This window comes from Prionailurus bengalensis, chromosome B1 (assembly GCF_016509475.1).
Source record: "Prionailurus bengalensis isolate Pbe53 chromosome B1, Fcat_Pben_1.1_paternal_pri, whole genome shotgun sequence".
Lineage (NCBI taxonomy): Eukaryota > Metazoa > Chordata > Mammalia > Carnivora > Felidae > Prionailurus > Prionailurus bengalensis.
Window position 1 is genome coordinate 161,699,842 of NC_057344.1, and position 24,681 is coordinate 161,724,522.

General features: G+C 41.1%; 1 protein-coding gene across 5 annotated transcripts in view; it reads left to right on the forward strand.

Annotated features, from left to right (window-relative positions):
• The first annotated feature begins 577 nt into the window (after nucleotides 1-577).
• The window catches only part of NMU (neuromedin U), a 36,675-nt gene continuing 12,571 nt past the window's right edge, over nucleotides 578-24,681 (forward strand). For 2 of the 5 annotated variants that reach the window (XM_043572615.1, XM_043572616.1), the window contains exons 1-3: nucleotides 578-923; nucleotides 7,908-7,966; nucleotides 21,512-21,559. In XM_043572615.1, the coding sequence (XP_043428550.1) occupies nucleotides 815-923; nucleotides 7,908-7,966; nucleotides 21,512-21,559 (216 nt within the window). In that variant the 5' untranslated portion in view covers nucleotides 578-814. The remainder of the gene's footprint in view (nucleotides 924-7,907; nucleotides 7,967-21,511; nucleotides 21,560-24,681) is intronic. The other 3 variants (XM_043572618.1, XM_043572619.1, XM_043572617.1) reach the window with 3 other exon arrangements.

The window sequence follows — 24,681 nt, forward strand, 5'->3', positions numbered from 1 at the left end:
ACCTTCCAGACCTACTGGAAATGTATGTGTGGTCAAATCCCAGCAATCCTTTCTTCTTGATCTTCGTTAACAGGTAACTGCATTTCCCTAAATGGTCTCAGACCTCGCAGGAGTTTGGGGAACGCCAAAATCACCACTGAACCAGTACTGCTCTTTATGCACGGGGGCATTGTGCTGGAAGCTGGGGATGTCCTAGTGAGCAGGACAGAGGTGTTTCTACAGAAATGGCCCCTGGGGCTCTGGGAAAGGAGGCACGCACAGTCACAGTCGATTGGGACAGAGAAGGCTTCCCGGGGAGAAGAAGGGGCGTCCCAGGCAGACGTGAGAAACGAGAGAGCGTCGTCACCAGCAAACTTGAAAACCCTGATCCCATCCTCTTGGAGCCTCTTGGTTTGCCATATTCCTCTGGCTCCCACTCAAATCCTTGCCAGAAGGGAACGGACCTGCACCGCTTTCTTTCCCTGTTCCTCCCAGAGGCCCGAGGGCGGGCAGAGCGAAAATGCGCACTGTCCTGAGTCAGAACTCTGGCCGGGGGCGGGTCCCGCTGCGGCTGGGGGCGTCGGGGGCGGGCAGCGGGTGGCCAGTGACGCGACGGAGGCCGGGGGCGGCGGGCTGCGAGGTGACGCGCGTGGGGACCGCGCTGGCCCAGCCCACGTGTCCGCGAGATTTAAAAGTTGGCGGCGCGCGGGGAGGTCAGCTTGGCGGCGGAGCCCCGCGAGCAGCGCGCCCGGGACGCAGAGGCATTGCCAGGGCCCCGCGTGGAGTGCTGACCCGCGCAGCTCAGGCTTCGAGCTCCGAGCCGCCAAGCGCCGAGATGCCGCGAGCAGCGAACCGCCGCCCCCGGCCGCCCGCCGGACAGGTGGCCGCCGCGTCCCGGCCCCTGCTGCTGCTGCTGCTCGCCTGTTGCGCGGGCACCTGCCTTGGTAAGCGCGCCCCGCGCCTTCCGGGCTCCCCGCGCCCGCCGCTTCCCGCGCCTTTCCCCTGACCACTCGCCGCGCTCTCTTCCCTCCCTTTCTCGCCTCCACTGTTGGCTGCTGGGACTCTCTTTCCCCTCGTGCGGTGGGGCTCCCTCGCTTCTCGCCTTTGACGACCGGCGCGCGTCTCGCCACCGGGCAGCCAGGGCGCGGGTGCCTGTGGCCCGGCTGGAGCGCGGTCCCCGCTCGTCCGAAATCCCCAGACCCCGGGCAGCCTGCAGTTGGCGGAAATCTGTAGGGCCCCCTAGCCCTGCGGATGTCCGTGGCCGGTGAAAACGTAAATAAATTAACACAGTGAAAAATGAAAATGCGTTCCCTTTCATTACAATAACTAGAGGGATTGATGGCTGAAGCAAAAGTAGAGTGTGATACTTGACCTTCTGATGCCGGGTAAACTTGGAGCGTGCTCATCATCTTTGGTGAGTGAGCTACTGTTGTGTTCAGATAATCCTGAGCAGTGAAACAGGCCCCCTTCTAGCCGTTTAGAAGGGAAAATTAGTGGGGTTTTGTGCCTTCTAGGTTTTGACGCACCAGATCAGGAAAAAGCATAGTGAAAAAAAGTGGCTTAGAAAAAAGAAGTGGGAAAAGCGAAAGCAAAGGCAGGGAGGGATGTCTGAAGCTCGGAAGACAAGGTAGGGCTGAGCCCAGCGTGTTCCAAAGGGGAGATCACTTCCCTATCTCCTAAAAGTTACTGTTTCCAAGTACGTTGATAGATCATCCTTTATCTCCCAGCTCCCAGAGTTCCCTCCAGGGCTAGTAAGTATCCTGCAAAACCATGAATTTTCTAACTCTGCAGAAGGTTCTTTTAGCTTCCCTCCGCTCTCCTGTCAGTGAGGTGAAGGTGGGCAGACCATCTCATCATTGTTCATAATATTGGGGACTTGAAACCATAACTGCAGGGACCTTTCAGAGTATACAGAACAGCCCTCAATTAGAGGTGGAGAAACTGAAGCTATTCTTGCTTTCCAATGTATTTATTTTTATTGCTGACCTTTCATTGTTTTGTGTTTTTTTTCCTTTCCTGGGGGCATTGAAGAAGGGGGTAGGGGAGGGGGTTCTCCTGCTTGAAAAACGAGGGCATTTGGCTATGAAATCTAAGCAGTCAGAGGCTAGACCTGAACTTTTTCCATCATCACATAGCCAGCAATGATACAGCATAATTCATGCAAAGTACTGTTAATATTTTTTATTTTTAGAATTAGTAGTAGAATTAGTGGTAGAATTTGGATGGCAATCTTTATCTACTTTATTAGGGAAGCAGATAATTATAGTTTTAAAAGTGTCTTTTTCTCTGTAAAGCAAATGTACTTGCCATGCATGTTGCATGTTATGTGCCTACAGTGATCTTTGCATCAGTTGGAGATAACTGCTTTTTGGGAAGGCAGGGAGCTTTCAGGCTGCTGGTGATTAAGCAGAAACTGTGGAAGGCTGCTTTCTAAAAAAGACAAGTCTTGGGTTTTATTTCCACAAAGAGTGTATCTGCTGGCTGGTCAATCATCCCAAAAATATCCCCAGTATTTCTCAATAGGGACAAGATGCCTTTTTCACTGTACAGAGACCCCCTACACTACCATTTCGTATCTCTTTTCCCCTTTAACCTGCTCTTGATATTTCAAAATGTGATGGAGGGGGGAGAGGGTAAACATAGTGTGATCTTCCCTAGTCCCGAGACCCTAAAAATGGCACAGGAGGGGAAGCGTGACGTACATAACCAAAACCGAGAGATAATCTACCAAGATTAATCATTATGCATAAAACAAGATGATGTATCTAAAAACAACAAAACAGGGGCGCCTGGGTGGCGCAGTCGGTTAAGCGTCCGACTTCAGCCAGGTCACGATCTCGCGGTCCGTGAGTTCGAGCCCCGCGTCAGGCTCTGGGCTGGTGGCTCAGAGCCTGGAGCCTGTTTCCGATTCTGTGTCTCCCTCTCTCTCTGCCCCTCCCCTGTTCATGCTCTGTCTCTCTCTGTCCCTCTCTGTCCCAAAAATAAATAAACGTTGAAAAAAAAATTTTTTTTAATAAAAACAACAAAACAGATGTCACAAAGCCAGAGGAAAAGAAAATAGTGCCAATAAGTGGAGCATCCTTGGCAAAATGAGTTAGCAGAGCATGCAACAGTAGTGAGAATATAAAGAGCCAGCCACAGATTTGGTGGATGGAAACAGTTCGCTATCCAGAAACATTATTAAAATCAGGAAGATTTCCTAAAAGGGGGCACATTTTGGATAACTGCATCAAACCTCGATTCGGCCTGTGACTATAAGTGATCAAAGTGCCTGAGACTAAAGAAAAAAGTGGGGGCACCTGGGTGGCTCAGTTAAGCGTTTAACTCTTCCTTTCCACTCAGGTCATGATCTCGCGTTTCGTGAGTTCCAGCCCCGCATCGGGCTCCAAGCTGACAGTGTGGAGCCTGCTTGGGATTCTCTCTCTACTTCTCTCTCTGCCCCTCCCCTGCTAGCTCTCTGTCTCTCTCAAAAATGAATAAATAAACTTACCAAAAAAAAAAAGATGTGTTTTTTCCTACTCAGATCCCTCCTTATTGAACAATCCTTAAAATTAAGTCAGCAGTAATAATTTCTCACTTCAAAACCCTACGCTAGTTGAGTGCTAGCAGTGAGAAAAGAAATAGATATATATATATATATATATATATATTATATAGATATATATAAAATATAATAGAGTCTATTTTTCAGAGAAAGACAAATACTGTATGATCTCACATAGATGTGGAATCTAAAATACAAAACCAAAAAACGCCACCAAAACAAAATCAAACCAAGCATGTGGATACTGAGACCAGATTGGTGGTTCACAGAGATGGGAGGTGGAGATGTGTGAAATGGGTAAAGGGGGTTGAAAGGTACAAACTTCCACTTATAAAACAAGTCATGGGGATGTAATGTACAGCATGGTGACTATATGGCATATTTGAAAGTTGCTAAGAGACTAAGTCTTAAAAGTTCTCATCACAAGAAAAAAAATTCTACAAGTATATATAGTGATGGATGTTAACTAGACTTATTGTAGTGATCATCTGACAATATATACAAATTTAGGATCATCATGTTGTACACCTGAAACTAATATGATGTTGTATGTCAGTTATACTCCAATAAAAAGGTCTGTTTTTCTTTCTCTTACAGATGCTGTATTTTACAGATGCAAAAGTTGTCTATACATACTATTTGCATTAGTTAGATTGTATAAGACTAAAGGTTTCACTCTACTAGTAGTACTTTAGTATAAATATCTCAAGGGGTACGTGAGTGGCTCAGTCAGTTAAGCATCCGACTCTTGATTTCAGCTCACGTTATGATCTCAGGATTCGTGGGATCAAGCCCCCTAATGGGCTGTGCACAGAGAGCACAGAGCCTACTTGGGATTCTCTCCCTCTGTCTCTGCCTCTCCCCTGCTTGCACTGTCTCTCAAAATAAACAAACTTTAAAAAAGTATGAATATCTCAAAACTGATTGACTGAAAACAGTGCAGTTTTCATGATATAGAAGATAATGGCACTCTTAGTATATTTGAGAAAGTATCTAGTACTGCTATTTGACAATATAAAGCCCACATCTAGGGTATCTTGGGGAGAAAAAAAAATCACTCAACTTGGGTTAGCAAACACACAAAGGGAAGAAAAATAATTCTCCCTTATGTTTGGGTTTGGTAATAGGGTATTAGTGGATTTCTATAAGTTAAAAACACTTTAAAATTTTGGCTTCTCTGGCCTTTTTACCCTGAGACTGTATTTACATGTTTTGTGTAAGAGCCACAAAGTACCCCTTTTTGATTATGTGAGTGCTTGGGACAAAGTTAGATATAATGACAATTCCTGTGGGACCCATGCAAGCTTGGGGGCACAGAAGTAGGCAAGCTCTCAGTTGCTGGTAAGGCAGTGTGGACGTGGGAGTTTCCACTTCTGTCAGAGGTTGGGAGACAGACAGGCGTGGAAAGAATATAAAATTGTATTCTTTAAACAGGAACACCCTGTCAAACAGAAAGGAACAGTGGTATAATGAGTGGAGAAATCAGACGTACCTGCAGGTGACGGCTGAATCTAAAGAGTGAAAATCTCTGTGTTCTTCTCTCGCGTCAAATCCATCCTGCTCTCTCCTTCCATTCCTCTTCCTTTTACCTTCCTCTTATTCAGTCTTGGTAATGGTACATAAGCCGCACATCCCAGTTGCAAGGAAAGGGCTGATGGCCTTTTAGATGGTTTTCATGAGAATATCCATATCTCCCTTTTGGAAATTTTCAGACTTGTTAAAGAGAATCTTAGACCTAAAATGTTTGTTTGAGCTGCTTATTTCTGTTGAATAAAGAGGCATCTTATGTTTCTTTCTACAATGCAATGCTCTATCCCCCTTGGATATTCGGTGTTGTCCGTGGACTAGCAGCATCATTGTCACCAGGGAGCTTGCTATAAATGCAGACTCTTGGGCCTGTCCCTGACTGACTGAATTAGAATCTCATTTAGTAAGATCTCCAGGTGTTGTGTACGAAAAGTAGAGAAGCACAGCTTTCTCCCTTCCTGAAAACAGAATCAGCTCAGAGTAATATACACCAGACAACAGAAACTTTGAGATATACATGTGTGCTAGGGTGAGAGCTATACAGTTGAGAAGCATGTAAGACCATTTGCCCACCTTGAACAGTTGTTCTGTGAAAGGGGATTCAATGAGGTTCTGAGATAAATCAACCATTATGGGCCACATGACCTCTGTAAGTTATTTCTAATGCTTGGTAGCACAGAAAACGTAGCTAAATTTGTACTATTATTTACATTCTAATAAACAGTTAATATTATTAGAATTTAAATAATAGTGTAAATTTGTATGAACTCAAGGGAAGACTTCCTGCTATCTTTTTAAAAAATTATTTTCTTTAAGCTTATTTTTTTAAGTATTTAATTTTGTTATATTTGAGATCTTAGAAAAATTTAGTCTTTTACTAACAGGATGTATTGTTGATTTTGTTAAACAGAAATGTATACATTTAAGAAAATGAGTAGTAATTACATTTAATATTAATAGATATTATCTCAGGGGGTGCCTGGGTGGCTCAGTTGGTTAAGCATCCGACTTCAGGTCATGATCTCATGGTGCTGAGTTCAACCCCTGCGTTGGGCTCTGTGCTGACAGCTCAGAGCCTGGAACCTGCTTCAGATTCTGTGTCTCCCTCTCTCTCTGCACCTCCCGTGCTCGTGCTGTCTCTGTCTCTCATTAAAATTTTTTTTTGAATAATAAATATTATCTCAGTGTTTTTACAGAGATAATTTACATAGCATGAATTAGATAATTGAATCTATGAAGAAAATATTACCTTAGAGGGTGGAAGCTAATTAACATTTTACTTCAGTAATAATTAAGGGCCTAACAAGTAATTCTTTTTTTTTTAATATGAAATTTATTGTCAAATTGGTTTCTATACAACACCCACTGCTCATCCCAAAAGGTGCCCTCCTCAATACCCATCTCCCACCCTCCCCTCCCTCCCACCCCCCATCAACCCTCAGTTTGTTCTCATTTTTTTTTAAACATTTTTATTTATTTTTGAGAGACATAGAGCATGAGCAGGGTAGGGGCAAAGAGAGAGGGAGACACAGAATCTGAAGCAGGCTCCAGGGTCTGAACTGTCAGCACAGAGCCCGATGCGGGGCTCGAACCCACGAACTGCAAGATCATAACCTGAGCTGAAGCTGGACACTTAACCAACTGAGCCACCCAGGTGCCCCTGTTCTCAGTTTTTAAGAGTCTCTTATGCTTTGGCTCTCTTCTTCTCTAACCTCTTTTTTTTTTTTTCCTTCCCCTCCCCCATGGACTTCTGTTAAGTTTCTCAGGATCCACATAAGAGTGAAAACATATGGTATCTGTCTTTCTCTGTATGACTTATTTCACTTAGCATCACACTCTCCAGTTCCATTCACGTTGCTACAAAAGACCACATTTCATTCTTTCTCATTGCCACGTAGTATTCACAATTTCTTTATCCATTTGTCAGTTGATGGACATTTAGGCTCTTTCCATGATTTGGCTATTGTTGAAAGTGCTGCTATAAGCATTGGGGTACAAGTGCCCCTATGCATCAGCACTCCTGTATCCTTTGGGTAAATTCCTAGCAGTGCTATTGCTGGGTCACAGGGTAGATCTATTTTTAATTTTTTGAGGAACCTCCACACTGTTTTCCAGAGCAGCTGCACCAGTTTGCATTCCCACAAGTAGTTCTTTTTTAAAAGACCTTCACTGAAATATACTTTATATACCATAAAATTTATGTTTTAAGTGTGCAACTCAGTGGGTTTTAAGTAGATTTCAAGACCTATGCTGCTGTCCCAACAATACGGTTTTCCATGACCCCTCCCAAAAATCTGTTATGTCTTTGCAGTCAGTCTCTGTTCTTACCCCTAGCCCCAGGCAGCCACTAATCTTTCTATGATTACAGCTTTGCCTTTTCTGGACATTCTATATAAATGGAATCATATATTTGGTCTTTTGCCTCTGGCTTATTTGATTTAGTGTAATATGTCTGAGATTCATCTTTGATGCAGCATGTATCAGTAGTTCATTTCTTTTTATTGCCAAATAGTATTCCATTGTGTGCTCGTACCACATTTTGCTTATCTATTCTCAGAGAATGGGCATTTGGATTGTTTCCACTTGGGGGCTATTATGATAATGCTGCTATGCACATTCATGTACATGTTTTGGTGTAAACATATAAGGAATTCATTCTTAAGAGTAATGTCTTTGAAATGCTGTTTAATAATTATGTACCCTCATACTAAGTCAAATGCTGAAATATCTAGTTGAAATAGGAGGGTAATGATGTATGGCAAAATGAAAAATATCATCCAAAAATGAGTTATATATACATGTTTAATTTTAGAAGAAATATAATAAAAATAACATGCAAGTATAACTTTAATTTCAGGTGCTCCAATATTATCTCAAGGACTACGGCCTGAACAAGAACTACAGCTGTGGAATGAGGTAAAGAATTGTCCTTATACAAATTAGTGGAAACTTTAACCCTCTTTGAAAATATCAAATGAAATAATATAATTGAGTTTTGGGACAACTATGATTTTATTAACATTCTGATATCATAATATTCAGAATTCTTTTGAAGTGAAAAAAGGAAAGATTAAAAAAAATAAAACAATTACAGTAAATGACAAAGCAAGATGGCAAAATGAGCCCTAATAATAGAGTAATTACAATAATGTGAATATACTAGAATATGCCACTTAAAGACAGAAATTCTCAGATTGAATTTTTTTTTAAAGATCCAGCAATATGCTGTCTATAAAAGTCTCACTTAAGATGAAAAACAAAAGAAGGCTAAGCAACAAGTATGGAAAAGGACATACCAAAGAGCCCCGAACACCACGTGGCATAGTTTTATTTTATATATTTTTTACTTCTTTGTCTCCCATATATGGTAACATACAAACATGCAGTCTGATTAAGTGGTCTCATGTTACAGGGTCGTGAGGGATGTTATCACATACATACCTGTATAGCCAGGTTGCCTTGAAGTTTTTTTTTTTCTTTCCTTAGGGAGGGGACCCTACCATATTCCCCCCTTTGATGCTTGGACCCCTCTATTTAGGGTCAAAGAGCATCATCTTGGTTTAGAGGTTTATATAGGCCATCCTCCCACATATCTAGTATAGTCCACCTGGGGCCTGCTATTTGATAGCTGCGTTGACATTGTCCCAGGTCTCTCAGAGATGAGAGAAGTTAGACAAGGGGTGAGGATCTGGCTCAAGGTGAGATGAAAGGTGAAACCCCCAACATTGGGTTTTCCAGACAGTTGAGTTATAAAATCTTTGGCTTAGGCATGTTAAGTTTTTAACAGAGACGACGATGAACTTTTTCCCCAGTAGACAAGACAGTTTTTCCCAATAAATGCACTTTTGAAGAACCAAACCCCGGTAGTAGGACTGAGGCACTTTGTTTTACTATAAGGTTTGTGGAGATCTAATTTTCTAGTCTCTTCTGGCCATTGTTTTCCCATGTTAGTACCAACGAAGTATCCTATCCACAAAAGGAAGGTGAGTGTTCATAGAAACCTCTCATCACATTTCCAGCCGGCCAGGGCGGCCTTGGCCAATCCTGTGGCAAAGAGTAGAGCACGAATCACAATAATAGTGAGAAACTAGTTGTGACAGTGCATCACAGTAAGGAAACATATAGAAAATAAAGACAGTCTTTTGTTCCACTGGACCGTCGATTCTTCCAGCTTCTGCCATGTGTAGATTAGTCAGCTTCCGGAGTGACTAAAGCAGGGCTGCAGTCTCCCAGAGCCTCTGGAGTTGCAGATTGCTTCTTCCATATGGTCAGCTTGCATGGCATTGATGGATCAGGAATGCACTCCCACTTTCGAGATTCTGGCTTCACTCTGCTGTAGTGAATCCAGGGACCCACTTTGGCTACCTTTACTGCAGCAGGGGTGGACAAAGTGACAGTGAACGGGTCCCTCCAGAGGGTTTTTAGGGGTTGGACATTTTACTCCTTTATCCATATTGCATCTCCTGGCTTAAAGGGGTGAGCATCTGTGGTCAGATTCATAGGTAATTGCTCCCTGACCCAGTGGTGTAAGGTAGTAGCGTAGAGCCAAGGGCCTGCATCTGTTGTCTTAGGGTTAGATTGTCTGTCTCATTTAGATCCCCCCTTATGCACTGGATAATGGGAAGAGGACACCCATAAAGGATTTTATAAAGGGAGAACCCCATCTGCTTCTTCAGCCTCCCACTTGCAGCTGCCTCCCTGAAGGTCCCTATCTCTCCCTGTCTAATGTTAACCCTTTCCCTATTTATTTCTCCCCTGGAGCAGGGCCTGTAACTGCTTTTAGGGAACAACATCGATGACCACTCTGGCTTCTTCAAGCTGATAAGGACAGTGTGGGGGTACAGCAGTTAGAGTCTACCCAAGGGTCGGTCGAGTGGCCCACAGTATGGTTTTACAGGAAGGCTGGCAGGCATGAGGCGGCATAAACATTAGCAGATACAAAGAGAAAAACACAAAGTAAAGATTATACTGACCAACAAGATGCCATCTGAAGATAATGTCTACAGTTTCCAAACCTGTCAAATAATCTAGGAGAGACTCTGACTTTGTAAACAACGTATGTCAGGGGATCTCTCATAACCCAGGTGATGGAGAAGCAGGAGCAGTAAGTAATCAATGGTGGCTCTCTTTCCAAGAGTTTGGCCCTAACTTAATTAAAAGCACTTTTTTTTTTTAAATCATCTAATGCTTGTGAGGTATTATTTAGAGTTTTGCTGAGTATAAGCAGACAGTTTGTTTTATTTTGAGGTGTAAAATTTTTCTAAGAGTCAGGAGTTTCTCATAGAGAAAGAGTCAAGGCAGCCGTTTACCATTATTAATCTGCAATTTTTTAGGTAAGCCAGATCTGGGTATTATTTCATAAAGCAGAATTTTTATTACTTTTTGTGCCTTCTCTGTCTTGTAGGGGAAGACCTTTACCCAGTTGGTAAAAGTATTAACCCATACCAACAAATGTTGGAATTTCTTTGACCTTGGCATGAGTGAAACCTAATTGTCAGTCTTTTCTGGATAGCCTCCAGTTCATTGATTGCCTGAGAATGAAAGTTTGTGGTTGAAAAGATTGTTTCTAAGACATACTTCACAGGCTGATACTACTTGCAGAATGGTCCTTGACAAATTTTTTTTCCAGTAAACATCCTTTGGGCCATTTGGTAAGTTTGGTCCCTCCCTAAATGAAAGGCATGATGCTGTGTTTTAATGACCTTTCAGCTCTGTGTGCTTGATAATAGTAATTTCCCTGCTCTATTTGTAACCATCCCAAGGGCTGGAGACAGTGTCTAAGAGTAAGACCCCAGTTATTTGTTTGTTTGTTTGTTTGTTTGTTTGTTTGTTTGTTTTGAGGGGGTGGGGGGAGAGTAAATGGGATTGAGTCTCCTTTAATAATTGATATAGTGGGCAAACTGTTTTCCTGAACCCTGATATCTATATGCTACAATATCCAGTAATTTTCAAAAACTCACATAATTGTTTATCTGCCCTAGATAGTACCACCATAGTCTCTAATTTAGTTATAATGTCCCTTTCTAGCAAGGGAGTAAGGCTTTCTGGTATTATCAGGAAAGAATGAGAAAAAAATTAGGTTTTCCACATATATCCCAGGGGCTGAGAGAAAAATTTAGTTAGTTTTCTGGAGATGCCTCTAATTGTCATGCTGCATTTGGATAGTTGGCCTGGAGTGGAAAGGAGGACAGAAAAGATAGCTCTGGTGTTAAGAAGGAAATCAACCAGTTTTCCTTCTATATTCAGAGTTACCCGAGGTTCTGGGTTTCTGATAGACAGTTGGTTTAGGGGAGCCACCATAAAGAGCCCCAGGACCTGGTTAGTCCCTTCCAGGGACACTGTTTATCTGAGCCCTCACAGATAGAGGTCCCCGAGGGCATTCAGATCTCCAGTGATTGTTTCCATACAAGGGCCATGGCTTATGGGGTTTTCATTTTGGTTGTCCCCTCTGAGGATGGTCTCATTTTAGTGCTCTGAACGGCCATATAAATGGCACTTGGTGCCAGGACCTCGGGAAGTCCAGTCTGACATAATATGTAAGGCCACAACTAAGGCCTCAGATTTCTTTTTTAAGCCTGCTTTTCTGTTTTGTTTGTAATATACCCAACTGGCAACTAGTAAGAGCTCCTCCAGGGTCCCTTCAAGGCTAACAGCCAATTTTCACATTTTTTTTTTAATATCTAGGGCTGATTGAGTGACAGATTTGTCCTTTAAAATCATCTCAGCCTTAGGGGTGTCAGGGAGATAGCCATATATTTAATGAGAGCCCCCCTCAACATCTCCAGGAAGGCCATTGGGCTCTCATTTTGTGTTTGTAAAATAGTGGCTAAGTTAGCATAGTTTAAGGGCTAAATCTTAGATTTCCTTACATTTTTTTAAAAAACATCTGTCTCATTAAGAGTCTGATTTAACAAGAGCATTATATCTTTCTAGGTCAACTCAAAAACATATGTAATATTCTGCAAAGCCTTTATATACTTATCCGATCAGAAAATTTATCTACATCTCTTTTTATCTGTCTTACACTTTGTAAAAGTTTTTTCCTTCTGGTATTCTAGCTTCTTGTAAGGGAAACATGCCTGATACATTACAGGGAGGGCCTGGATAAGGTGGGTAGCAGGGAGCAGAATTGTTTTTTGGTGTTTTTTTTTTTTTAATATATAGATTGAGGACCCTAGGAGGAGGAGGTTGAGGTAGGAGACTTCCCTTCCTCCTTCTTTAGGTCTGTTTTGGATACAGGTAAAGGGCCCTTAATTGTTTCCTCTCCTGATTGCTGGACTTTAGAAAGGGCTGCCATTAAATTAAGATCCGCCTTACATTGTTTACATATATCTTGATTTTTTTCTTAAGGCCCAAAAACAATGAACATGGGGGAATTCGCCCCATTTCCCTTCACATTTGCAAAACAAGTCCACTTGTAGGGTAGTGTTGTCACTGATACTTCCCTCTGGAGGCCAGGTTCCCTCTTCCAGTTTGCACTGGGGCCAAGCCTTTGGGCAAAAGAAAATGAATCATAATGCATTCCAAAGGAGTAATGGCCTTGGTAGGGGAATTACCCATCTATAGGAAAAAGGAAGAAAGTTGTCCCTTATCTCAATTTCCTATAGCTAACCAGGAGAAACCTCATTTCCTGGCTCTGCATTTTGGCTGGCTATGCGACTGACAGCCAAAAGCCCTGTCAGTCTAGCTGAGGTGCTGGGAGTAGTCATTTTTACCCAGGCTTGACTCTACCCCTGAGAGCGGACCTGGTCTTTACTTTTTTTTTTTCTTACCCCTCCATTTCCCATCTGTAGGACCTTGGGGGTATGGACGGTGACCAAGCAAAACTTTACTGGTTGTCATAGGATGCACTAATTTTGTTGTGGCCCAACAGTAACTTACATATTGATCATTGGCCATTGAGGGAGGGGTTAAAGGGCCAAGGTCAAGGTCAATTCCCCTGCCTTTTTCATCAATGCCCACATAAATATGTTTCAGCCATGTGGATATCCATTTTTGGCAAACAGTGGGCTAAGTTTAGTAAAATGGCTCTCATGTATCTTAGTAAAAGCCCTTCAAATATCATCCATGCTTCATATGGCGTAGGCTTCCATTCCTCTGCTAAACAGGAACAACACAAATGGGGAGGATTTGGAGACTGACACCAAGAGTATTGCCATCATTTTCCCAGCCTTTGGATCAAAGGAGGAGGAATTTTAATCTTAACCCTGGGTGCTTTTAAAATCCATTTATTTTAACCTTAGTCTGTCCTGACCATATGTAAAATTTCTTTTTAAAGATTTTCCTTCGCAAACCTTCTATAACTTTTCTTTGCATTTAGATTTTGTCCCAAGCCATTTCTCTCCAAATAACCAGGCTCATTTAGGACAAACTTACGTTCTTTTACCTTCAACAAAAATATATTTCCATTTCTTATATCTTTCTTTCATATCTTTTACTTTTCTACATACAGAGTTGCTTTTCATATTGTTGTTAGTTTTAACTACATTTAGCAGAATTTTAACTCTTAGAAACCTTAGTCTCTAGTGAAAACTAAGTAGTAACCAATTGTGGACTCTATGTTACATCAGAACTTTTTAAATGGCAAATTTATGAATCCATTAAGCACAAAACATGTTTTTCTACAGTTCCAAATATCCTTCGCTTTTTTTTGCAACAAGTCAAAAGCACAGACCTGCATCTAGTAATTAGTGCTTTAGCTTCTTATCTCGTTATATATCCAATGAATTCAATCTCAATTTATCATGCAAGCAAAACTTTAACATTCTAGATTACCAAAGACTTTGAAAGCTATCTTAACAATTACCCATGAAAACTTTGAGACTGACAAAATTAACCATCACTTTAAGTCATCCTTTTGTTAACAAATTGGAACAGAGATAACATGAGCATATTTGATCTGCAGCAAATCTAGGTAGAATAAAAGTTTGTTTTTTAATGTTGATAAACATTGTCTATCTCAAACCAACAAACTTAAATTAGCTTAAACACTGAATATGTTTCATTTGGGTCCATGTAAGACAATTTATTCCCCAGTGTTAACTTTTACCTGGACCTGTGGTGGGGAAATCTGACATCAGTGGTCTTCACTCCTCGACCTCAAGGGTGGGAGGAGGAGCTGATGGTGAGCCATTGAGGAGCCAGTGATGCAGGCCACCCCCCAGGTGGTGCAGAAAAGGAGGGGGAAAGGGAAGGCTGAAGAGGAGAGGTGCCAGCAGAAGGCAGAGAAAGAGATTTCCCAATTCTAAGTCTTGTCAGCTCAGACAGAGGAGCAGTCTCCAGGTTTCTTTTGTTTTGTTTTCCCCCAGTGGAATTAGTCAATGTCAGTACGGAGAAGGCAAGGGATTTCCCCAAAACAAAGGAGTTTTGGCAGCTGCCTGGGAATATTCCTTAAAGTCTCCATTCTGAGGTAGACTAACCAGAGACTGTTGGCTCTAATTATCATAGTCATTGACCCAGGAAACGAAGGAGACACAAGTCCCCATACATAGTCACATGGTGACTCCAACCTGCCGCCCAGCGCCCAACGCCTTAGAGTTGCAGCTTCATTCCTCTTCCCTTGCGGAACTACTAGGGCAACTCTGGGAGGTGATCAGGCTCCCCTTCTGCCTCTTAGGGGCAGGTCTGCCAAAATGAACCCCAGGTTCTTACCAGTCTGACGGGCGCTCCCCGAGCTGGTTCCTGGGCCTCACAGGTTCCGTTGGCACACATGGGGTCCTTGCCCTGGCACACCAGGAGGGCTAATCTCCTTCCAATCAAGCTGTCCACTGGCGTCAGGAGAGGCTGCTTCTCCCGGTGCCTCCAGGTTCACATCCCCGGTGGCAAAGGAGGTGGAAATGCACTATCTCTGAATCCCGGATGCAAGCCCCCAAGTAATGTAGCAGGATTCTCACACAGAGAGTCGTGACACCCAGGTTTTTCTTTCCAGGAAACAACTTTATTCCTGCCGGCACCACTCAGTTGGGTTCATATGCAAAGAACTGAGCCCCAAACGCCACGTGGTGTAGTTTTTGAAATATTTTTTACTTCTTTGTCTCCCATATATGGTAACACACAAACATGCAGTCTGGTTAAGTGGTCTCATGTTACAAGGTCGTGAGGGATGTTGTCACGTATGCGTATAGCCAGGTTGCCTTGAAGGTTTTGTTTTTTGTTTTTTGTTTTTTCCTTAAGGAGAGGACTCTACCACAGGTTGAGCATCTGACTCTTAGTCTCTGCTTGGGTCATGGTATCATGGCTCATGGGATTGAGCCCCTTGTGGGGCTCTGTGCTGACAGCAGGGAGCCTGCTTGGGATTCTTCTCTCCCTCTGTCTCTGCCCCTCTCCCCATGCGCGCTCTCTCTCTGTCTCAAAAATAAATAAATAAACTTTAAAAATAAAAAAAAAAGAAAAATTAACAACAAAAGTATAACTTCAATATCCCATCTGTTTTGAAAATAAGTAGCATTTTGGTAAATAACCCTAGGCTAAAGAGGAAATTCCAAGATGGTTAGAATTAAATGACATAAAAATATTATAAGTCAAAATTTGGGGGTGCCTGGGTCAGGCGGTAGAGCATGTGACTCTTGATCTCGGGGTCATGAGTTCAAACCCCGTTGGACCGTGCTCAGGGCAGACCAGAAGTGCCTGGGAGTAAATGCACCCACCACTGAGAATACCCCTCAGTTGGTGACCCAAGGGAATTGGTGGATCAATACCTTAGCTGCTGGTAGAGCCATCTTCCCTCAGTTGGGATACTCTGAGGTGTGTTCTGCATTGGTTCCCAGAATTCCTTAGATAGACTGATTCCAGTTACCCATGGTGGTAATCTGCCTGATGACATACACTTTATCAAATTCCTTCTCTTCCCTGCTTGTCTCCTCCACTCTTCTATGAGTGTTTTTTGGGTCATCTCCCAAATAACCTACTTGTATCCACATCCCTATCTCAAGGTCTGTTTCCAGGAAAAGCCAAACTAAGACAGAAATGCACATACACATAAATAACTCTCAATAAAAGTACCATTAAAATTCACAGGGAAAAGGACAGATTATTTGGCAAATGGAGGTTGAGAAGCTTGCTTGCTATATGGAGAAAAATAAAACTAACATCCCATTGTACTGTATATAAATGTAATGATATACATTTTGTAATGTATATAAATATCAAACCACTGTGTTGTGCACCTGAAACTAATATAATATTTTATGTCAATTATTCATCAATTAAAAAACACCTAAGAGGTGGGCTCCAAGTGGATTAAAGATCTAAATATAAAGTGTAAAATTATAGAATTAATAGAATCTATCTTTTCTATTAGGAAAATATCTTTGTGAACTAGGAGCCAGGAATGCCTTCTAAAACAAAATTTCAGGGGCACCTGGGTGGCTCAGTTGGTTAAGCATTCAGCTCTTAGTTTTGGCTTAGGTCATGATCTCACAGATTTGCATTAACAGTGTAGAGCCTGCTTGGGATTCTCTCTCTCTGCACTTCCCCCATTTACACTGTCTCTTTCTCTCCCAAATAAATAAATAAACTTTAAAAAAAACCCACAAAATTTCCAATATAAATCATAAGACCAAAAATATGATAGTAAAGATTTCTTTCAAAAGGACTACATTTAAAAAGGAAGAGCCTTTGAATGATGTTGGCTATGTCTAAAACTGACAAAAAATTAATTTCTAGACTATCTAAGAAACTCTATCAAACCAATTGGATAAAGATAAGGATCTAAGGCAAAAGTTGTCAAAGGATAGAACAGACAATTTACAAAGAAGAAACCTAAAAGGCCAATAAGCATGTAAAGAGATACTCAGATTCATTAGTAACAATGAAATGAAAATCAAGACAACAACAAAGTGTTACTCTCTACCCATTTAGATTGGCAAAAAAAATTGAAATCTAGATAATGGCAAGTGTTAGCAAGGACATGGGTTGTACACACCTCATGCATTATTGGTGAGAGTGTCAAATGGTGGAGACATCTGGAAAGCAACCTAGATATCCCCGTGATCTAGCATTCCCTCTCCTGGGTAGATAGCCCAAAGATAACTTCGATAGATTTGTAAGTGGAGGATAAATACAAGGAGGTTGATTACAGCTTTGCTTGAATAGAATTGGAGGAAACCCAGCTGTCTATCACTGGGGAGCAGGATAGGCAACAAGCATGTTGTAGATGCATGTGTAGATGCACATTGTAGAGTATTCTACAGCAGCTAGGAGCAACATACTAGATGTCCCCAGTAACATGGATAGATCTCAAAGTATAGTGTTAAATATAGTGTTAAAAAGTATAGTGAAAAAATAAGGAAACACCATACATGCACACCAAATAGTAATACAGATTTTTCAAGAACATAAACAAATGAAGGATACACATCAAATACATAAGGAGAGTTGCCCACGAGTGGATGAAATAGGAGTAGGAAATTGAAATATAAAAGAATAAATAAATAAATAAATAAATAAAGCAGGTTCAATGATGATTGTGAACTAAGAGCTGAGGAGAATATTCTGTTCACCTAAGCCACCACTAACAAAATACATAAAGGAAGAGATAAGATGGATAGTAAGTGCCAAGTACTAAGTAATCTCTAATAGCATAAAAATTCATAAAGTCAATTATAATGTTCTCTGCCTTAGTGTATCAAAATACATGCTAGAGGCATATAAACAAGATGAAGAATAATTTTGACAACAGACATTAATGTATAATACAGAAACATTTATTTTAGCTTGGAATTATCTATATTTCTGTGGAAAATCTTTGAAAAAATATTTTAGATGAGAAAGCTGGGGGAAACTTCAAATAGAGTTGTAAAAGCACTATAGATTCTTTTATAGAAAAAGATATTTAAAGAAATTAAGATGCTAAAACATGCACTTTTCTTCTGGGGGTTTTAAAAATTACTGAGCTCTTCAGACACTAGAAACACATCCTTTTCAAACCATTTAGAGACCTAACCATTTTCAAACAGATTCATCAATGGATTTTGCAGAGTTCTCAAAAGCAATTAGTGGCACTTAAAACCATTAGGGCCACAAGCTGAGTAAAATGAATAAATGCTTATCCAAATGGAAAGTGGGTGAGCAATGTTGCTGTGCCTTTTAAAGAAAAGAGAACAAAGATTGAAAAGCTTTGCAATTATCTCCCAATTTGATTAATTGGTGTTTTCTTTTTCTTATTCGGATATTTTTATGCAAACAACATTGATGCACTGATTCATCAGCCCTTAGGTTCAAGAGTTTGCTGTTTTTGGACCCGGGCACCTCACCCACGCAGCAGCCTGGTCTGCGGGTGGACAGCTTTGCCTTTGAGCATGTGATATCTGCAGCTATCTAAGTATCACAAAAATGTTACTGGAGGAACCCGTTCCTCCTACCCTCTAAGTAACTGAGCAAACTTAGCAAACTAAGTAACATTTGGAAGCGATATATTAAAGCATTGGTCACAATTCAAAGCTTTAAAAAAGGTATCTTTTTGCCTTTCCCCTTTTTGCCTTTCCCCTCAGTTGACTTCTCTTTTTATTTTGTTTTCTTTCCGTAGGTTCAATGCAATTTAATCAAAGAATATTTATCGAACACTTATTCTGGGCAAGTTAGATATGGCATAACCTCCCCGCCCTCAAGAAGTTTATCACTGTGTGTGTGTGTGTGTGTGTGTGTGTGTGTGTTTGTAGTCATGATTCCGGATTTGTATGGCATGGAAGAGGGAGGAGGTGGGTGGGTACAAGGAATGACTGGAATAGAACAATTTCCTAAATATTTGTGACATCTAGAGAAGATAGCAGGCTCTGTGAGGATAAAAGGAGAGAGACAGTAAGCCTTTGCTCTTATATGATATTGTATGCCTTTGTTATTCTCTAAATTAGAGAATCATATATTTAAGTACACGTTCACTTGGAAGCAGTAAGGGGCATGAGGAATTATGACCAAAGAGTATGATTATTCCCCCTTCAGTATAGTATAATGATGGAAATTAAATTAAACTGATCAGCAAAGAATTCTGAGATGTTGACCATAAATAGGACTCAACCTAAATCATCCCAGACAGACACAAATCGTACTGTTTTTTTCCAGTCCCGTTTTAAAAGGCCAGCAAAGAAATAAATGCCATAAACTACTCCAGACATCCAGCTTAGTGTTTAACTTTTGCAGCACAGTTAGTTTAGTGATTAATATAAATCTCTTATAGTACAGTTTAAAGTCTTTCAGTTTTTCTCTTAGAAAAAGAGATAAAGGCTGAGAACAGCTGTCAACAGTAGTTCAATAAACCTTTTTTTTTAATCTGTAAAGATTTCTTTATTGCGACCACAACAACTAATATTCTCTACTTCTAACTATTACTATTACAAAAATACAGCAGTGTTTTATTGTATTGCCACCTCTTTTTTTCATAAAGACCATTTGATATCAGATTTTATTTATAAAATTCAAAATGTCCCTTAGTTATACAAAACACAGATGATTGTGTGAACATCCATTTCATGGTAACTTCCATCAATGCTATAGGTCAACTACAAACAGTATCTCCATTTAGATTTTCCTCATATATTTTATATTGTCCTTAATCTTCAAAGGAAAAACAGATATGCATGAATCCCACCACATGAAGAAGAGTGTCACATTATCTTTCATGCAGCAACAATCATCACATGATTTCCCACACCCACTAGGGAAAACAGGTATTTCAAACGAAGTGATTTGAGAGTAGAAATACATTAAAATTTGCTAGTTACAAATGTCAAGTAAGGTCAATATAAAAAAGCATGTTGTAATTAATTATACCTGTCCAAAAATCCATCCCCTTTATCTTTTGAAGCATGCTAGCAAATACAGTATCTAAGCATTTAACTTATATTCCTTCTCATACTCTGGCTTAAAGTAATGTCTGAAAGGAGTCACTGACTTACTGCTTTCTACTGTCAATCATGACATTTATTGATATTTGATGTTCAACTAAATACTTTTCTAAATTCTTATATCTCTAAAGTTATATTCCTTTATGCACTCTGGTGTTTTCTAAGCTGTGTATTTACAACAAAGGTCTTTCCTCTTTCATCACATTTCCAGGGTTTGAATCTAGTGTGCCTTTGGGGATACCGAATAATGACTAAATTCCAGTTAAAGGCTTTGTCATTTTCTTTATATTTTATGGTTTCTCTCCTGTATGGTATCTATGATGGTGAATAAGTTGTGAATTCCAGCTAAAGACTTGCCACATTCTTTATATTTGTAAGGTTTCTCCTCAGTGTGAACTCTGAAATGGTGAGTAAGGGTTGAAAAGTCCTTAAAGGTTTTACCACATTCTTTACATTTGTAAGGTTTCTCTCTAGTATGAATTCCGTAGTATTAAATAAGGTTTGAGCACTGATTAAAGGGTTTCCAAAATCTATTTTCTTTTTGAGAGAGAGAGAGAGAGAGCATGCATGAGGGGGAGGGACAGATTGAGGGGGGACGGGGGGGGGAGGTAGAGAATTCCCAAGCAGGCTCCGCACTGAGCCTAATGCGAGGCTCGATCCCACAACCCTGGGATCATGACCTGAGCTGAAATCAAGAGTCAGATGCTTAACAGACTGAGTCACCCAGGGACCCCAAGGCTCAAATAATGTTAATAAACACCTGAGGAGTCACTTTCCAGAGAACCATGATAAATGTAATAAATGCGAGGAGATCTTTTCTGAAAGCTCAGACCTTATTATACATGAGAGTATCCATATTGGAGATAATTCTTATAAATGTAATGAATGTGGGAAAGCTTTTAATGAGTCCCCCAATCTTGCTGAACATCAGAGAATCCATGTTGGAAAAACCCATATAGATGTAATAAATCTGGAAAAGTCTTTAGTCAGTCATCAATTCTAAATAGACATAAGACAGTCTGTACTGGAGAGACACTTTACAGATGTAAAGAATGTGGTGAAACCTTTACTGATTCCCCAATAAACCTTCATTGCAAATAGAATCCTTTCCTGAGGCTGGCTTCTTGGTAGAGAACTAGTAGATTGCTGTTGTGTAAGAGTTTTTTCTGGGTGCTATGTATCAAGCTATTTTTCATTTAGCACTTCTATTATCATGTTCATTTGGATGATGTAATTAGACTTACGGGATAAAGAACCACATGATAACAGGGTGCTCCTTAATTTTGAGGCCATTCTTTCTTCATCGCTCGTTTCTCAGGCTGAATACCCAAAGTGTGTTTCTCTCAGTATTTGAAGCATCTGTATACTCTCTGGCGATCCCTATCAACTTCCTTGGGGACCATTTAGCCCTGTGGCTGGAGGTAAATCTTGGGGAGATCCCAATTCCAGGACTTCCTTAGAAAGTTTAAGAGGCTCTTCCTGCCCAAATCCAGAGTCCTGAACTGTCTCAGAACTTAAATTAATGGTACCTAGGTAACTTGACTTTGTAAAATCGACTTCCCATTTTCTGCTCTTCTCTGTCTATTTCCAAGATGTAACTGGCATTTTTTATTTTCTACAGATAGATGATGCCTGTTCGTCTTTCCTGTCCCTTGATTCTCAGCCTCAGGTAATTCCAATTGAAGATGTTTTATAGTAACATAAGCAGTTGTCACTCCATTTCTCCCTTTGGACTCGTCATTACTTTATGGACTTATTAAACATGTCAACACTTTAGAAATTATTACATTATCCGCAGGCAATAATCCGTTCTATGAGTTTATGTTGTAAGGTCATGCTGGGGCATTTGTCTCTAAGTAAAATAGATTTGCAGATAATATGCACATATTTTGGAAATCAAAATGCTAATTTCAAAATCAAATTCTGTGTTAGATTAAAAATAATGTGCCCCTGGTTGCATTTGGAGGCTCATATCCCAACTGTCCCTCAGTTGAGTTTGAAACCCAGGCAGAGAGGAACGTGAAGTCAGACTTGGGGAGTTCAAAATAGTCAATTTGTGAATGTGGCCTCAGATCTGATGCCCAGAGTGTTTGCTAAGAATTCCCAGACTTTAACTCCAGAATTTAATTCCCAGAATTAAACTGGGGTTAGACAGTGACCTGAGGCCTCCCCACCCGTCAGGTTTTCTGGCACCGGGCAGACTCGACCAAAACAGCTGGCCAGACAGCTGGCTCTTTAAGAGGAAAGGGCTGAATGTGCCCAGTTTCCTCCACTCAGTTACCTCTCAGGTAACTCTGTCCCCTTCCCACAACAAAGAGTTCAGAGAGGGTTGGGGAGTGAGGAGTGCTAGTCTAGCTCCTGCACGCGAAGCGTGAGGAGTTGAAAATAAGCGTGTCCTCCTTACACAGCATCCACTGGACTGGACACTGCTGTTCTGTCTGCAGCTCTGCTTCCAGCACAGGTGTAGCAGAGTTAGCCTCCGCGTTCGCTCTCTCTTCATCAGTGTCAACAGTTTCCTGGATGGAGAGGAGGGCTCAGGAGAGGCTCTTGGCTCATCCTCTTTCAGAACAATCAGCAGTGTGCCTGGGGCATAACACCAACATGGTCTGGCTAAGGTGCCATGCTTTGTCCTTCCAGAATGTCATCACGGCCCAGGTAGAGAAATGCTGTATTTCTCCTTCCTCAATCCATTTCTCAGTTTGCAGAGGGTCACTTGCAGGGAGTTAGTGGCATTAGATGAAAAAGCAAGACCAGGATCACAAGAGATGACATTTATGAATAATTCAAATTATAGGAGAAGCACTGATGGACATATAACATATGATGGGTGTTAATTAGCACGTAAGCTTTTGCATTGTATTCAAAATTCAAGAACACCCTCAGAATCATTTCTATTTCTGCAGTACTAAAAGGATGAATTAAAAGCACTCACTCATCTAGACACCATGAAGCTAAATGAAGCTTCTACTGGGTTTGGAGACTGTGTACCTTTTGAAGAGAGCTTGGTCAATTTACTATGACATCGTTTACATTCACTAATACAATTTTTAAAAATCACTACTTTTCGGGGTACCCGGTCAGTTAAACGTCTGGCTCTTGGTTTCGGCTCAGGTCATGATCTCATGGTTTGTGGGATTGAGCCGCACATCAGACTCTGTGCTGACAGTGTGGAACTGCTTGGGATTCTCTCTCTCCCTCCCTCTCTCTGCCCCTCTACCCCTCCCCCGCTCCTGCTCTCTCTCGTCTCTCTCTCTCTCTCTCTCAAATAAACTAAAAAAAATTTAAAAATCACTTCTTTTCACATTAGTTATAATTTTATTATTAATATGATTTTCTGAACAGTGCTTCAAAACATTTTAACCAAATGGAAAATAAAGGTTCACAAATAAAAAATAAAGTATTAAAAATTTAGTATAAGAAAAACTCTTAAAGAATAGTTGTAGCTCCAGGAATAATGGTTTCATGAGAAGGGTGGCTGGAAAAAATACAGTTTGTTTTTAAACTTTTCCCTTCAAACTTCGGTCTTGTTGCGAAGCCTCATCCGGCTTCAAAGCTGTGTTCTTGGGAGACGCTACATTTATTCTTTTGTGCGTTAAGAGACACATGACACCACCAGATATATATTTTTTTATTGTTTTGTATTTTATAACATTTCTAAATGGGCCATAAAAGGAACTTTCAGGAATCTGTTTCCGTATTTTTTATGGGGTGACCTATGTACCCAACGCTGAAGGGAAAACGTGGGAAAGAGTGTATCAGTGTTCGTACTCTTTCTCTCATCCAACTCCCCGGTCACAGGCTTCACAGTCATTGCCAGTGAAACACGGGAATACTTGCAGGTCCGACGACCCAGCTCCCAGGCCACACTCAACCAACCATTAGCCACGTGTGGTATCGAGGAAATGATAGTCTCTTAGAACCTCACTTCCTTTACATACGAGAAGAACGATTCCTGTCCTCCATAACACACGGATGCATTTTAAGGACAAAATGTGAATTAGGTGTATGAGAGTGTTTTGTAAGCTAGTGAAGCACTACAGAAATAGGAGCCATTTCATATTATTAGTAAACATCCCAACAATCTGCATGGCAGACAAGCACATGGAAGAGAACAAAGCAGGCCTCTGATGTGCTGGGGAGGATGTTCAGAGAAGCTGATCCATGACTCCATCTGTATCCCTAACTTCAGCCCACCATGTTTAACATGCACTGTTGTTCAAAGGGTGAGGATATGGGTGGCCCCAAATAATCCTTTCTGACGTATCTCCTACATGAAGAGTAACTTCAGTTGTAAATCCAGCTTTACAGGCCACACATTCTTTAATGCTATTATTGTTAACTAATTGCTATGTACCTGGCACTGTGCTAAGAGCTCTACCTACATTTAATCCTTCCAAGAACTCTCTGCAGTGATGTTGTCATCCCCGATTTATAGCTGAAGATACTGAAGTTTAGAGAGGTTAGGTAACCAGCCCAAGGTGACACAGCTAATGAGTAGAACTGGAACTTGCACTGCCTTTGAGCAGTGACAGGCTGCTCAACTCCACAGCCCACGTTTTTAACTACGAATTAAATTGCTCCCCCAACACTGTTCCAGCTCCTTGTTACTTCTAACATGCATTTATTAAGTAATCAATTGTTCATGGTTCTAGTGTGCTAAATTCTGTGCAAAGCAGGTTTCGCCCCTGCTTGTCCATTTGTGTTAGTCCTCACCACACCCAGCCGGCTCCTAACCACAGGGAGCCCTGCCCTACTTCTGTGCTCAGATGCTTTGAAAAACCTGATCCTGGG